The 15,825-nt window shown below is 39.4% G+C and overlaps 1 protein-coding gene across 11 annotated transcripts in view; it reads left to right on the plus strand.

Annotated features, from left to right (window-relative positions):
* Positions 1 to 15,825, plus strand: part of DOCK10 (dedicator of cytokinesis 10) — a 277,707-nt gene that overhangs the window by 116,504 nt on the left and 145,378 nt on the right. For all 11 annotated transcript variants that reach the window (XM_017529018.2, XM_017529020.2, XM_017529013.2 and 8 more), the window contains exon 3: positions 11,098 to 11,187. In XM_017529018.2, the coding sequence (XP_017384507.1) occupies positions 11,098 to 11,187 (90 nt within the window). The remainder of the gene's footprint in view (positions 1 to 11,097; positions 11,188 to 15,825) is intronic.

A 15,825-nucleotide genomic window follows, 5' to 3' on the forward strand; every position in this document is an offset into this window, starting at 1 on the left:
TTCCACGTTACCAAGCACCCACACTTGGAGCACACATGATTCATTGCTCCGTTTGTTTAATCAATATTTATTCAGCACCCACGAGGTGCTGAATATAGAACAGCACTTCCTTGACTAGTGAGTCTGACAAGAAAAGCAAAAGCCCTGTGTTTAAGGAGCTCATGCCCTTTTATGGATGAAAAGCAAGTTGATTAAGAATGCTTATGGTTAAGAAATACCAAGAATCGAGACTTCATCTGGTACCTGGTACACCAAAAAGAATACCTTTGACCAAGGCAGTGTTCTTACATTGTGACTGTATATATTAGAAGTTTTTCTCTGTTAACTCTGCTGTCCCAAGCCCCGAATACTTCTTGTGCCTGGACCATAAACCCCTCCCCAAGAAGTGGCTTTGTAACTGGTCCTCCAGCCTTCTTCTTTGCTTGCTTTGATTCATTCACACATAGTACTCAATGGAAGCTGTTAGGAACGCAAATTAGATTATGTCATGCCTCTGCTTAAAACTTCTCAGTAGCTTCCCATTGCCTTAAGAGTCAAATCCAGCTCCTCTCATAACCCCTGCCATCTGGTTCCCCATGATCTCTGAGCCCTCATCTGGCCTGCTTCCCTCAGTCACTGCACAGACATCGAGCATTCTTTGTTCCCCTAATTATCTAAGCTCATCCCTTCTATGGGGTCTTTACACCCTCTGTATAGCTGGTTTCTATTTTTCAATCACAACTCAGTTTAAATGTCACCTCTACAAAGAAGCATCCCTGACTTCCAACCCTACATTGCCCTCAAACCCAGTTTCTTTATAACATCACCCCACCTGCTTCTCTTGATAACACTTGTCACCTCTGGGAAATATCCTGCTTTGTTTTTTCACTCCTCTGTCACTTGTTTCTCACTGTTAGACGGTAGCCTCCAGCAGACAGAGGTGTCTTCTGTCTTGATCACCGAAAGATTTTCAGCAACTAAAGCAGGACGTGGCACAAAGCAGGTGGAAAATAAATATTTATTTCATGAATTATCTTTCAGAAACATGTAAATTGCTATTTTAGAGCATAATGTTGATCTTTTGAGTACCTTGAGGAACCAAAAGGCGATTTTAACAAAATTCTTGAGAATAAAGAAGATGAAGTCATTGGTTTTTGCTTGATGGCGGGGAAAATACTTCCCTCTTTGGCACAACTCAACATATCAGCTTAAAAAACAGCACTAAGAACACGATTCCCTTTTTAAACAGGCCCATTCTTCTAATATAGTGCCTGGCTCGTAGCTGATATCAGCAAAGTTTAGCTTTCTCTCTTTAGCCCTTTTTTTTAAGAGATGGAGTCTCTCTCTATTACCCAGGCTGGAGTACAATGGCAAGTCACTGTAGCCTCAAACTTGGCCTCTCAAAGTGCTGGGATTACAGGCGTGAGCCACTGAATGAGTAAGTGAATGTTCCGATTCACTTACTCATTCACTTCCTTTCTGTTACTAGGCAAGGCAGAAATCAGTTCATATCTGTACTTCAAGGACTCAACACAATGTCCAGTTCATGGACATTCAATAGATATCAGAAATTGAATTAAAATAGTTTTCTTCCAGGTTAAGGGACTGACGCAGAAGTACTTTCCTTTATTTTGGCACACCAGGTAAAAGCTACTCCCCCTGGTATGTGGGTTCTGGGACTAAGCAGTATGAACTTCTGCACTACGTGTGTCATAATGATTCAGTAAGAATAAGCGGTATTGATGTATTTATTAACTCATTCATTGCCAAAACATGTACTGCTTCAATAATTGCATTTGCTACTTTGTTCATCTTTCTTTTTCAAGCTGGTAGTAATAGCAACTCTAGAACAAAACAAAAAATAAAGAACTTAGTCACCAAAGCGTGTGACTCAGTAAAGTAGGCAAAGAAAGTAAGAAAAGAAAGCAGGGGCTAAGAATGGTTTCAAGGACACATTGAATCATATTATCAAAGGATTCCGTTTAAGAAGAGGCTGATGCAAAATAGCAGAACAAAAGCTGAGAAAGTCAGAAATGAGTTTCTGCCTGAGCAAAAGATGTAGCAAGTGGGATCATTTTCTGGGAAGTAGAGGTGGGATCATTTCTGGGAAGTAGAAACCCTAAATAAGAAAGTTCTGATGTCTGAAAGCTGGTAACACTGAACGCTGTGTAGGAAGACCACCTATCACCTATACTTCAATACTGCCCACACCAGTAAAAATCTGTTTCAATTTACCTTCATGGACCACCTTCGGTGATCTAAGTTGTATATATCCAGGACACCAATATGATTAAGAAGCAGGCCTTACATTTAAATACTTAGACTTTCAACACTGAACAGTGTGATTTTCAAAGTCAAAAGTCTGTGTCACATGACTACAATCACACCGCCCAGGAGTCTCATTAACTTCTCACATTTCATCTTCATGTTATTAGGTAAGAATTGTGTCCCCGGGCACTCCAAGGCATTCTTCACTTTTCATTGGCTTACTATTAAAACTCAGGGAATGGTGGATATCATAATATACCAATGGCTTGTTTTTTTCGTAGTATGTCTTTAGCTAGAAAAACCAAATGGTATATGGGGACTTCCAGACTCAACCGCAAGGGTCATTCTTGGAGAGGAAGCAGAAAGACCTGAATATGTTTTAAATTCCAACTCAGTAAGGTCATAAGTTTTCTTTTTTTTTTTTTTCCTGAGACAAAGATGAACATTTTATAAGAATCTCAACCTCTTTTAAGTCTGTGGTTTTTGAGCCTGAAAAGCAGACTTTAAATGGTTCTTGGTGTTCATGTAAGAACAGTGTAATTGCAATTTGAAAGCTAAGTAATAGTCTTTGTCGAATTAGATTCTTTCTATGTTATAATATTCCTCTCATTTACAACATAATGAAGTTAATATTCAGAAAGGCTGTTGTTCAAGGAAATAGGGCAACTGGAAGGGCAGAAACCTAACATAAGCACCTTGATTTTTGCTATTAGTTTCTGTCTAAACAGCATACATCTGGCCAGATGCTTCATAGAAAAAGAAGGCACATAAGTTGGGAGAAATATTACCTTCCTGAATCCCACAGCGAGTGGTGCCATTACAAAATAAGTACTGTAGTGAAACCGTTCTAGTTGCTTATTTCATTTCAGTAAGAATGTGTGTGGAGACTCTGGTCTGTGTTTGATTGTGCTAAGAATGTATGTCCACAAGACTTGGACACAAATGTTCATAGAAGCGTTATTCATAATAGCCCCAAAATGAAAATAGCCCAGATAATCCATCAACTGAAGAATGGATAGAAAGAATGTGGTACATCCACACAATGGAATATTATTATTATTCAGCCATAAAAAGGAATGTAATGTTGACACATGCTACAGCTTAGATCAAGCCTTAATACATTTTATTAAGTGAAAGAAGCCAGTCACAAAAGACCACATAGTCCACATACATGAAATGCTCAAAATAGGCAAATCCATAGAGACAGAAAGGAGATTAGTGGTTGCCATGAGTTGGGTAGATGGAAAAATGAGAAATGAATTCTAGTGGATATGGGTTTCCTTTTTTGCATGATGAAAATGTTCTATAATCAGATAGTGGTAATGGTTGCACAACTCTGTGAATACACCAAAAACCACTTGATTCTACAATTTTAAAGGATAAATTTTACGACATATCAATTGTATTTCAATTAGACAGCTTTTTTAAAAAACCATTCTATGTATTAGGGTAGAGGTGGTATACATGGTCATAGGAAGGGTACAAAAGAATCATGAAAACATATATCTGGATACAAGCACTTTATTCTTTAAAAGGAGTGAACAGAACATAGCAGGGAGTCATAAGGAACATGGCAAAACACATTTTACAGTTTTCATATTTTACTCCCAAAGCAGATGTACTGTGGCTTGCTTATAAACAATAAAACACATAGGTAACATGATTGGCTGAATTCATCAGCAGCATAACCTTTGGGCCTGAAATACTCTATAGGTAAGCTCCAGACTTCATGTGTGCTACAGGGAGTAAGTAATAGCATTGAGGGATGAGAAAATGTGTGTTGGATGAATTAGAATGCTTTTCAAAAGGAGCTAGCACCCATACAAAACCTGAGATTTTGAAAGAATGAGAAAAAAAAAAAGAGATTTTTAAACAGGCAGAGGAGATGGGCAAAGGTCCTGTGCAGGAATGAGGCTGCCCTGAAGGAGAAACGTGGGCAGCCATGTGGGTTGGAGCCAGTGAGAGTTAGCAGTACTGGCTGCTCTTCAGTCCATTTCTCTTCCCTGGATTGTGTCTGCAAGCCTGGCAGCAGGCAGGCCTCTTCAGTGAGCCTTCTTGGATGGTAAACTCGGACCACAGACATTAAAGTCTTTGCCAGGGAGAGGTCCTGATGCAGTAGGTGTCTTTATATTGATGGAGCACCTTGTTTCTATGAATGTTCACATCTTCCCCTAGGTAGAATGTTTGGTCCTCACCTCTTTAAAGGAGATGAAACACGTTTTGGAGCCTGGAAAATAAGTCACGCAAAGAAAGTGAAATGACTGGCTCAGTCATTTGTCAATCCAAGAGTAAAACACCTTGAACTTCTTCTTATAGATTTCTATCCCTACTATGTAACTTAAACATTATGACACTGCGTCCTCATGCTTAACTTGGCTGGAATGACTGCTATCCAATAATAGGCAACTGCTCATTATTTGTATATTTTCCATACAGTTTAACCCCAGCAAAACAAGAAGGAACTTCCCTTTAAAGCACAAGTCAGGTACTGAAGTAATATTCTCATGTATTTAAACAATAAGTAAGATAAAAATCACAATAATACTCTTCTGAAGCAACTAATGTAATCTAAGGACATTCTCTAATAGAATAAAAGGCAATATCAGTGTCTGAGAAAATCGCTTTTAAACACATGCTGAGGGTTGGAATTGATCATGAAGTTTTAGTTAATAGTTCTTATTGTGAGGCTTATAACTGTCCAAGCTTTGATTGATTGATAACTAAACACCACCATTTTTGAACAGGTAGAAGCTACAATACTGTCAGAGGAAGCTTTTCTCAGCCCCAAGATAGGATAAGCATCCTTGTTTTAGACTTTTACACTGACCTCTGACCAATTGAGACATGGTCCTGATGAGCTTGGAATGAAGTGTTTTGTGGCCAGTGTAGGCAGCACATTGGCAGCTATAACAAAACCCCCAAGACCACCCACTGCAGGGTACAAGGAACCAGAAAGCGACAGGGCTCCAGGGAAGGATGTCCGAATCTCATGGACCTGAAACTATAAAGACAGGCCTGCATGCCTCATTTCATGACAATTTTATTTCCACATGCTTGACCTCTGGACAAGAGATAGGCTCCTTATAAAATTCTACCACCAAAGGAGAAGCTCGGCTGAATTCCACTGCAGTCTCAGATCTGTTTTATGCTGTTGAGCTGTACTAATTGTTGACCAGAGTTTTATAAAAGAGAACAGGAAGTCTCTTGTGGCCAAGGCAATCTGTAGTGGTCTGAAAGCATCTGATTCTCAGAAAAGAAAAAAAAATTCTTTGTAACCATATTAAAACCCTTACCAAATATGACTGTTTATAGTTTCCTTCTTATTTGATCAGTTCATTTTTGCTTCAGTGGAGACACATTAAAGGGCTCTAAAATGAGAAGAGAGCCACAGTTTTCAAAGTGGAAACTTGTGTAGTCCTTGAAATTTCTTTTTTTTTTTTTGAGACTGAGTCTCACTCTTGTTGCCCAAGCTGGAGTGCAATGGCGTGATCTCGGCTCACTGCAACCTCTGCCTCCCAGGTTCGAGCAATTCTCCTGCCTAAGCCTCCTGAGTAGCTAGATTACAGGTACCCGCCACCACGCCCAAATATATATATATATGTGTGTGTGTGTTTGTGTGTGTGTGTGTGTGTGTGTGTGTGTGTGTGTGTGTATACTTGTTTTATTTTATTTTTATTATTTTAGTAGAGATGGGGTTTTGCCATGTTGTCCAGGCTGGTCTCGAACTTTTGACCTCAGGTGATCTGCCCGCCTTGGTCTCCCAAAGTGTTGAGATTACAGGTGTGAGCCACTATGCCTAGCCCACTTTATTTTATTATGTCACAGAGCAGTGATCATAGCGGGACAGTAAGTTTGCTACATTGATGGAACAGGGAGCGGTTGTGTCACATGCAAAGTATGATAGAACCAATTTAGACCTTATTATTTATGTTTTACTTTATTATAAGCTTAATTTTGAGTAATGCTACTCTGCCCTCCATCAGAATCAGACTTACAGTATTTTTTTTTTGAGATGGATTCTCACTCCATCACCAGACACCAGGCCAAAGTGCAGTAGCGCAACCCCAGCTCACTGCAACTTCCGCCTCCTGGGTTCAAGCAATTCTCCTGCCTCAGCCTCCCGAGTAACTGGGACTACAGGCGTGTGCCACCACACCCAGCTAAGTTTTTTGAATTTTTAGTAGAGACGGGGTCTCACCGTGTTGGCCAGTATGGTCTTGATCTCTTGGCCTCCCAAAGTGCTGGGATTACAGGCGTGAGCCACCGCACCCAGCCCAGTATTTTTTAAAAAGTCAAGAAAGCCATAATGGAGACTCTAAGTGGAAAATGAAAAAGAGGAATATCTTGCATTTTTGTATAACAAATTTATTAAGTAATGGCCATAATATAGAAATTTTTTGAATTAAAGAGAAAAAAGTCTAATGTTCCCAGTAGATTCTAACATGTAATATTCCCTGGAAACCAAGCAAGTAAGACCATGTATCTGTAAGTTATTCATCAAATAGGAAACAAAAGCATCCCAGATAATTTAAATTCAGCAATAGTCCCCAAAGCTCAATTTAGCCATGGTTCTTAATATTCTACTACAAAATTTCAGTAGAGTTTATTTATTGTTTATCTTCTAACAAAATGAATAGCATAAAAGAAGCAACTTGAAGAAGGGAACTCAAAAGGAATTTAAAATATAAAGTGGGGCCGGGCACAGTGGCTCCTGCCTGTAATCCCACCACTTTGGAAGGCTGAGGCAGGTGGATCATGAGGTCAGGAGTTTGAGACCAGCCTGGCCAACATGGTGAAACCTCATCTCTACTAAAAATACAAAAAAAAAAAAAAATCCCTGGGCACGGTGGCAAGTGCCTGTCATCCCAGCTACTCTGGCGGCTGAGGCAGGAGAATTGCTTGAGCCCAGGAGGCGGAGGTTGCAGTGAGTGGAGATCACACCACTACACTCTAGCCTGGGCAACAGAGTGAGACTCTATTTCCAAAAAAATAAAACTAAAGTGTAGGTCAGATGCAGTGGCTCATGCCTATAATCCCAGCAGTTTGGAAAACTGAGACAGGCAGATCACTTGAGTCCAGGAGCTGGAGACCATCCTGGGCAACATGGTGAGACCCTGTCTCTACAAAAAAACAAAACAAGTAAAAATTAGCCAGGCATGGTGGCACGCACCTGTAGTCTCAGCTACTGGGGAGGCTGATCACTTGAACCCAGGAGGTTGAGGCTGCAATGAGCTGTGATTGCACCACTGCACTCCAACCTCCAACCTGGGCAACAAAATGAACCTTGTCTAAAAAAAGAATAAAATAAAAATTTTTTAAATTTAAAAATAAAAAATAAAATGTAAATATTAAGATCCAGATTGGCTCTATCTTACTTTGCATGCAAAGCAGCCGCTCCCTGTTCCATCTGTGGCACTATGCTTGCTCCCTGCATCTATGCCTAGTTTGAATTGGTAACCACAGTTCCTCTGAGCTCTGTTCATACAGCTGCAGTCAAATCCTGGAGCAAGCGCAGTGGCCCAGGGAGCTCAGTCCACAGCTGTGCTTTAGGGCAAGCATTCATTTTCACCATTGATGTATCTAGAACCTGGTTTTCTCATTTTTCATTCTCTGATCTTGTTAGATCTACCTGACATTCTTCTTTCACGGGATACAAAACCCCTGCTTTCCCACATGCATGTGCACACACACACACACGCCCACAACGACACATCACACCCATTCACATGTGTACAGACATACACATGCAGACACACTCTACACACACATACCACAACACACACCACACACATTCACACCACACGTGGACACTCACACCATACATGTACACCACACACACCCATTCACACGTGTACATACACATGCAGACACACACCGACACATCACACCCATTCACACGTGTACAGACATACACATACAGACACACTACACACACATACCACAACACACAACACACACTTCACACCACACATACACACTCACACCATACATACACACCACACACACACCCATTCACACGTGTACATACACATGCAGACACACACTGACACATCACACCCATTCACACGTGTACAGACACATGCAGACACACACCGACACATCACACCCATTCACACGTGTACAGACATACACATGCAGACACATTACACACACATACCACAACACACACCACACACATTCACACCCCACATACACACTCACACCACACATTTACACCACACACACTCACACTGACACATCACACCCATTCACACATGTACAGACATACACATGCAGACACACTCTACACACAGTCACATTACACACACCACACATACACACTTATACCACACACACTTATATCACACATGCACATCACACACACTGACACATCACACCATTCACACATGTATAGATATACACATGCAGACACACTCTACACATATTCACATTACACATACACACACCACACATACACAGTTACACCACACACACTCATATCACACATACACACCACACATACATACATTCACCACACACACACATTCACCACAAACACACCACACATACACACACCTCACATACACATGACACATACACCACACACACTCACATAACACCACACACACACCACACACACCACACATACACAGACTCACCACATTTACAACACACATACACGTGCTCACACCACATATACACACACACCACACATACACATACACTCACCACACACCACACATACATACACACACCACACAGACCACATATAGACACACACTTATACACACATTCACACCACACATATACACACCACACACAGGCCCACACTCACGCCATACACACACACCACATACACATGCACTCAAATGCAACACACTGTCATGTACACACACTAACACACTACACACATACTCATTGCACACACACACTACACCCAACTGCACATGCTCACAGTCTCAAAACACACACATACACATACCATACACACTCCATGCATATACACACGACACATACACATACATTTACCATAAACACACACACACCACACATACACACATACTTATACCATACATTCACATCACACAAACACATACACACCACACATACCCACATTCACACCATACATACACCACACATGCACACCACACATACACATGCATTCAAATGCAACACACTCTCATGCACACACACTAACACACTTCACTCGTACTCACCACACACACACAAACTACACCCAACTGTACCTGCTCACAGACTCAAAACACATACATACACCACACATACACACACACCACACACAACACAAGTACAAACACACCACACATACACACATACACACCACATATGCACACACCACACACACATACACACACTCACCACACACACACTAAACATACACACACCACACACATTACACATATACCACACAAACTCAATTCCACCATGCACTCACCACACACTCACACTACACATACACACACACTCACCCCACATGAGCACACTCACTCAAATGCAACATACTCTCATGCACACACACTCCACACATTCATTGCACAGACACACCCGCCCAATTGCACATGCTCACATACTCACACACCACCACATTCATGCTCCCACATACTCTCATCCTCTGACGGAACACACATAGACACAACAGTCAGTACATTCAACAAAGAATTATATAGGTATCCAACTAGGCACTGAGGTTATAAGTGAACAAAATAAAATGTCGTGCACTCACCGAGCTTACATCAGGAGTGAAGAACGGAGAGATTTGGAGAAAATAAGAGTCCAGGACTGGAAGAGAAGGAATGATGGGAAGGATGCCACCCGGCAGAGCTGCCCGTAAGGGCTGTGAACTCGGAAGACAAAAATCCCTTGACCTCTTCCTACCCATCTTCTCCAATACTGAGGATGAGCTTGGAAATTCTTCTCTGTTCCAACAGCTAACCTAGAGCAGTTTAAATGAATAGCTGTGATTTGGGGGATGGGCAATGTACAAGCCCTCAGCTGTTGGTACCGCAGATGTCACAGACTCATCTCCTGAGCATCTCTATAACCACTGAGGTATACAGACTGAAGGAAGTGGATGGCTGGAGGTGGAAACTTGCTGTTTTAGGGCATCTCATTCTCCTATGCTTCATGGAGCTGAAGACATATAAGAGGCAATATCCTATGAAATTCTGTTTTGGATGCTTTGTTTTAGGAAGTACTTTATATATTAATGTATAACCATTCAAAAGAATATTGTGTATTTAGCATGGGAGTTGAGAAATAGTTTTCTTATTTCAACTATTTCAAGAATAAAGACACCAAAAACATGACCTACTTTTTCAAGGTTCAGATTTACTAAACACTCTTCCTTCCCACCCCTAACTACAACTACATGTACACACACACACATGCACTCGCACAGCTAGCTTCCAAAAGGGACTGTGTTTATCCCTTGATATTTGAGATTATTTACAATATTATTAAAATAATGCTGATTTTGTAAGTTTTCTTTTTCATTTCAAATTTATTTTAGCCTTAGCAGCAACAATAAAAAAGATTCCAATAGAAATAAGCTAAGTTGAAAACATACAGATGCCCCAATTTTTGTTTTCTGCAAAGGGGGAGACAGCTTAAAACTATGAGCTGCACTAATAAAACAGTAGCTGTTGTAAAAATGCTAGGACTGGTAATCAAATAAATGTCTACATCATCTCTCCTAGAGATTAAATTGGGAAGAACTACAGAAGTATCTCTGTCTTCTGTTATCCTTACAGTCTAAGATTTAAGACAACTTCCCTTTTGCGGTTTCAGTGTGCTGGTCTGCTCAACACTTCTAAGTTGGAGGACTCAGTTTCTTTTTATTGTTCATTTCAGGCAGCCACAGTTTCCTGGGATATCCGCACATTGTACTCAACAGTACCTGAAGATGCAGAGCACAAGGCAGAAAATTTACTGGTGAAGGAGGTAAACATGATTCTTCCAATGCTTTATTTATAAGGCTTTTGTTTTTTCCAGGGAATTCTCAATACAACTTACTGTTATCATCTTCCTCTCATTTCAAGAGATAATTGGAAATATTCTAATTAGTGGATTTTTTTTTTTTTGAGGCAGGGTCTTGCCTGCCACCTAGGCTGGAGTGCAGTGGCATCATCTCTGCTCACAGCAGCCTCCACCTCCTGGGTTCAAGCAATATTCATGCTTCAGCCTCCCCAAGTAGCTAGAATTACAGGCATACGCCATCATGCCTGGTTAATTTCTGTATTTTTAGTAGAGACGGAGTTTCGCCATGTTGTCCAGGCTGCTCTCAAACTCTTGACCTCAGTGATCCGCTCACCTCAGTGGGCGCCCACCAAAGTGCTGGGATTACGGACATGAGCCACAGTGCCCGGCCCTAGTGGATGTCTTTCAACTTTCATTACTTGTTAGAGGGCTTTACATCTTCCTTTTAATAATTCCCCATTATCTGGTGATTGTTCAAGTTTAAGATTTTCTTTTCTTTTGTTTTTGATTAATTTAAAACCCCCAAGTCGAGAAATATTTAAATATTCCTAATACAAATATTTTATTTAATTTTATTTACATGGATTGACTTTTCGGGACAACCAGACTACATTAGAATTTTGGATAATGGAGTTCTTATTTGAAGATGTATCTCTTTTAAGTACTAACTATGGAAATAGTTAATGGTAAAACCTTGTGGACAGCTTGAAGAGACCATATTAGGCCATTATTGCATTGCTATAAAGAAACACCTGAGACTGGGTAATTTATAAGGAAAAGAGGTTTAATTCACTCACGTTTCTGCAGGCTGTCCAAGGAGCGTGGTGCTGCGTCTGCTTGGTTTCTAGGGAGGCCTCAGGAAGCTTGCTCTCATGGTGGAAGGCAAAGGGGGAACAAGCATATCCCATGGCAAAAGCAGGAGCATGCAAGAGAGAGTGGAGTGGAGGTGCCATAGACTTCTTTGATTTTTTATTTTATTTATTTATTTATTTATTTATTTTTGAGACAGAGTCTTGCTTCGTCACCCAGGCTGGACTGCAGTGGCATGATCTCGGCTCACTGCAACCTCCACCTCCCGGGTTCAAGTGATTCTCCTGCCTCAGCCTCCCAAGTAGCTGGGACTACAGATGGGCACCACCATGCCCAGCTAATTTTTGTATTTTTAGTAGAGCTGGGGTTTCACCATGTTGGACTCCTGACCTCAAGTGATCCGCCAGCCTCGGCCTCCCAAAGTGCTGGGATTACAGGCATGAGCCACTGCACCCAGCCAAATGGCCAGATCTTGTGAACTCAGAGCTAGAGCTCATTTATCACCAGGGTATGGCCCAAGTCATTCATGAGGGATTCACCCCCATAATCCAAACACCTCCCAGCAGGCCACACCTTTAACACTGGGAATTACATTTCAACATGAGATTTGGATGGGGACAAGTATCCAAACTATATCAGGAACTGATAGAACATCTCTGGGTGTAGTATCGACTTCCATTCTACTGGTTTATAAGAGATCTACAAAACAGCTTCTTTTTCTTCTAACCAGACTCCAGGTGGCTTTAGAGTGGGAATCTGGCCAGTGTATAGCAGCTACTTAGCAGATGTTTACTGCATAAATAAATGATGCTTATCCTTTCCTTGTAGAAACTATGGTGATAAAATTTAGCCCAGCACCGGTCAGACTGAAAGTAGCGGAATCTAAGCTCAGTCTTGAATCCTGAGACAGTGGTGTGTCACAACTAGGATTTCATTAAAACTGCATACAATAGCAATATCTTTTCTCAGCTCTTAATATATTGATATTACATAAGCTAACCTTATTAGTGTACGTATTAATACTAATATGACTGTACATATTTTCTGTTGTACTGTTCAGTTCAGATCATTGTTTGCCATTTTTTTACCTGCCTTTTTTTTCCAAGTCCATTATTTTGTATGTATTTCCCAAAATTCACATTGCATTACAATACCTTTTAAAAAGACAGAAAAAGGAAAAGTTCAGACTCAGATTAACATCAGGATATATGAGAATACTGTCTTCATATTTACTGATAAAAATAGTGTGTGATATCAGTACTATAATATTTGGTTTAGAGTTGCCTTAGAGAAAGTCTTAGCATACAGTACGGCATCACTGTTCTTTAAAATAACAGGTGAAAAATAATTTTTTATATCAGATAATCAGACTTATTGAAACCAGGTCTGCAATCAATATGTGTTAACTTAGGCAGGATTTGACATTTTTTTTCACATTGACTTCCTCCTTATAATTTAGTCACAAATGTGAGTGGAATTTTAAAATTTCATTTCTTATTCTTACTATTAATTGCTGATATTTTTAAAGATCTGTTGATTTCCTGATATAAATAACTAGCTTGTTAAACTCTTATCCTAATAGTTCATATTTAATTTTGTAGGCATATAGGCATAAACAATTAAAATTTTCTTCTCTTCTATTAAGTATATAGTTTCTTTAGTTTTTATTGTATTCTACTGTCTACTATCCCTAAAACAATGTTGAATAATAATGCTAATACCAGGCAATATGCCTTATTTTTGAATTTAGGGGGAGACTGTAGTATCTTTGATGCTTTATGAAGGATGGTGTTTTATGTTGGTTTCTGATGTTTCTTTATTGTGTTTTAAAAGGTGTCTTTCTATGAAACTGTAGACTGTTTATAAAGACTGGCTACCCTATTATCACATGCACATACAGCCTATTGATACAACAGCTTTTCTGTTTTATTTAGCATTGTAATAAAATCAATGGGCTGTTGTTATGTGGATTCCTACTTGTACTTCTGGTATAAATTTTCTACTTCAAGTTGTATTATTATCTTAATACCCTGTTGCCTTCAAAGTATTTTTAGTTTATGTCAAATTTTGGCATTTACATTTTGAGTGAAATTTGGCTGTGGTTTTTTTTTCCTTTGGTATTAGAGAGATGCTAGCTTTAATAAATAAATCGGGGCACTCTACATCTTTTTCTGTATTCTGGAATAAACAAATAAACAAGTGAAACAAAAAAGTACCTAGAACAAATTTAAGTGCATACAATTAAGAAATAGTAAAGATGGCACCCAAATTCTCTGGAAAAGCGTGGACAAATACTACTCAACTATCCATTTTGGAAGAAAATAAAGTTATGTTCATATCTCATATTATATACGAAAATAAATTCCAGATGAATAAAATAATCTAAATTTTAAAAACAAAAGTTATAAAAATGTAGGGAAACATTTTTAAGTGGGAAGTTAGGGAAAACAGATTTAAGCAAATAAAAATTTAAACTTTATATATGATTGATGGTACTGTAAACACAGTCAAAAGAAAATATTTAATTAGAAAAATCATTTGTAACTCATTACATCTTTTACTGAACACACAAAATTAAAGAATCCTACAAAATTAATTTAAAAAGACAAAAACTCAAGACAATGTGAGCAAAAGATATGGGCAAGCTGGCTAAAAGGCGTACAAGGTTGCTCAGCCTCGCTAGTAGTCATGGAAATAGAAATTAAAAGAAAAATTTTAGGGAAGAAAAAACTTAAGATAGATAATTTAAGATAAATATCACTTAGCAATGATAAGAATATAGTGAAAGAAACACTGTCACGTGATGTTTGAAACACATCTGTAACTTTTGAAATTCAATTCACAAGTATATTCAAAGTAGCATATAGAAATATACAAATGCATAATATAAAAACACCCGGGAATAAAGGTCTAATTAACAGACATGTATGCTGCATTGGAAATTTTGAATTATCAATTAATAAAGGTAAGGCTAAAATTTTTTTCACATTTTTATTTTGTAGCAACATACACCAAAGAAAAAATTATATATATTTAAATAGCTTAGTTGTGGTGCCCATAATGTTTTGTTTCGTTTTGTTTTTTTAGAGGGAGTCTTCCCTCTGTTGCCCAGGCTAGAGTGCAGGGGGCAGAAACTCTGCCTACTGCAACCTCTGCCTCCTGGGTTCAAGCGATTTTCCTGCTTTAGCCTACCGAGTAGTTGGGATTGCAGGCATCTGCCACCATGCCTGCCTAATTTTTGTATTTTTAGTAGAGATGAGGTTTCACTATGTTGGCCACGCTGGTCTCAAACCCCTGACCCCAAACGATCCACCCACCTCAACCTCCCTGAGTGCTGGGATTACAGATGTGAGCCACCGTGGCTGGCCTGACGCCCATAATATATTGTTAGGAGAAACAGCAAGTCACAGAATTGTAGGATGATATCATGAAAGATAGAAAACCTATAGGTATATACACAAATATGTTTATATAAGACTAGAGAAAGTATAAAAGAATGCACGCATCAAACTGATAACATTGGCTACCTCACAAGTTTGGGACTGTAGTGGGAGGGGAGAGATTGATTTTCAATTTATGTAATTCTCTTTTATCATGACATTACACATAAAAGCTATTTTGGAAAAAAAAATGAGGATATATTTTTAGTAGAGAATTATTAGTTAGAATGTATTTTCCATAGAGATTTTTAGTAGAGATGGGAGGCTGGGAATGGTAGCTCACACCTGTAATCCCAGCACTTTGGCAGGCTGAGGCAGGTGGATTATCTGAGGTCAGGAGTTCGAGACCAGC

Source organism: Cebus imitator, unplaced genomic scaffold, assembly GCF_001604975.1.
Source record: "Cebus imitator isolate Cc_AM_T3 unplaced genomic scaffold, Cebus_imitator-1.0 Scaffold57, whole genome shotgun sequence".
NCBI classification, from domain to species: Eukaryota; Metazoa; Chordata; class Mammalia; order Primates; family Cebidae; genus Cebus; species Cebus imitator.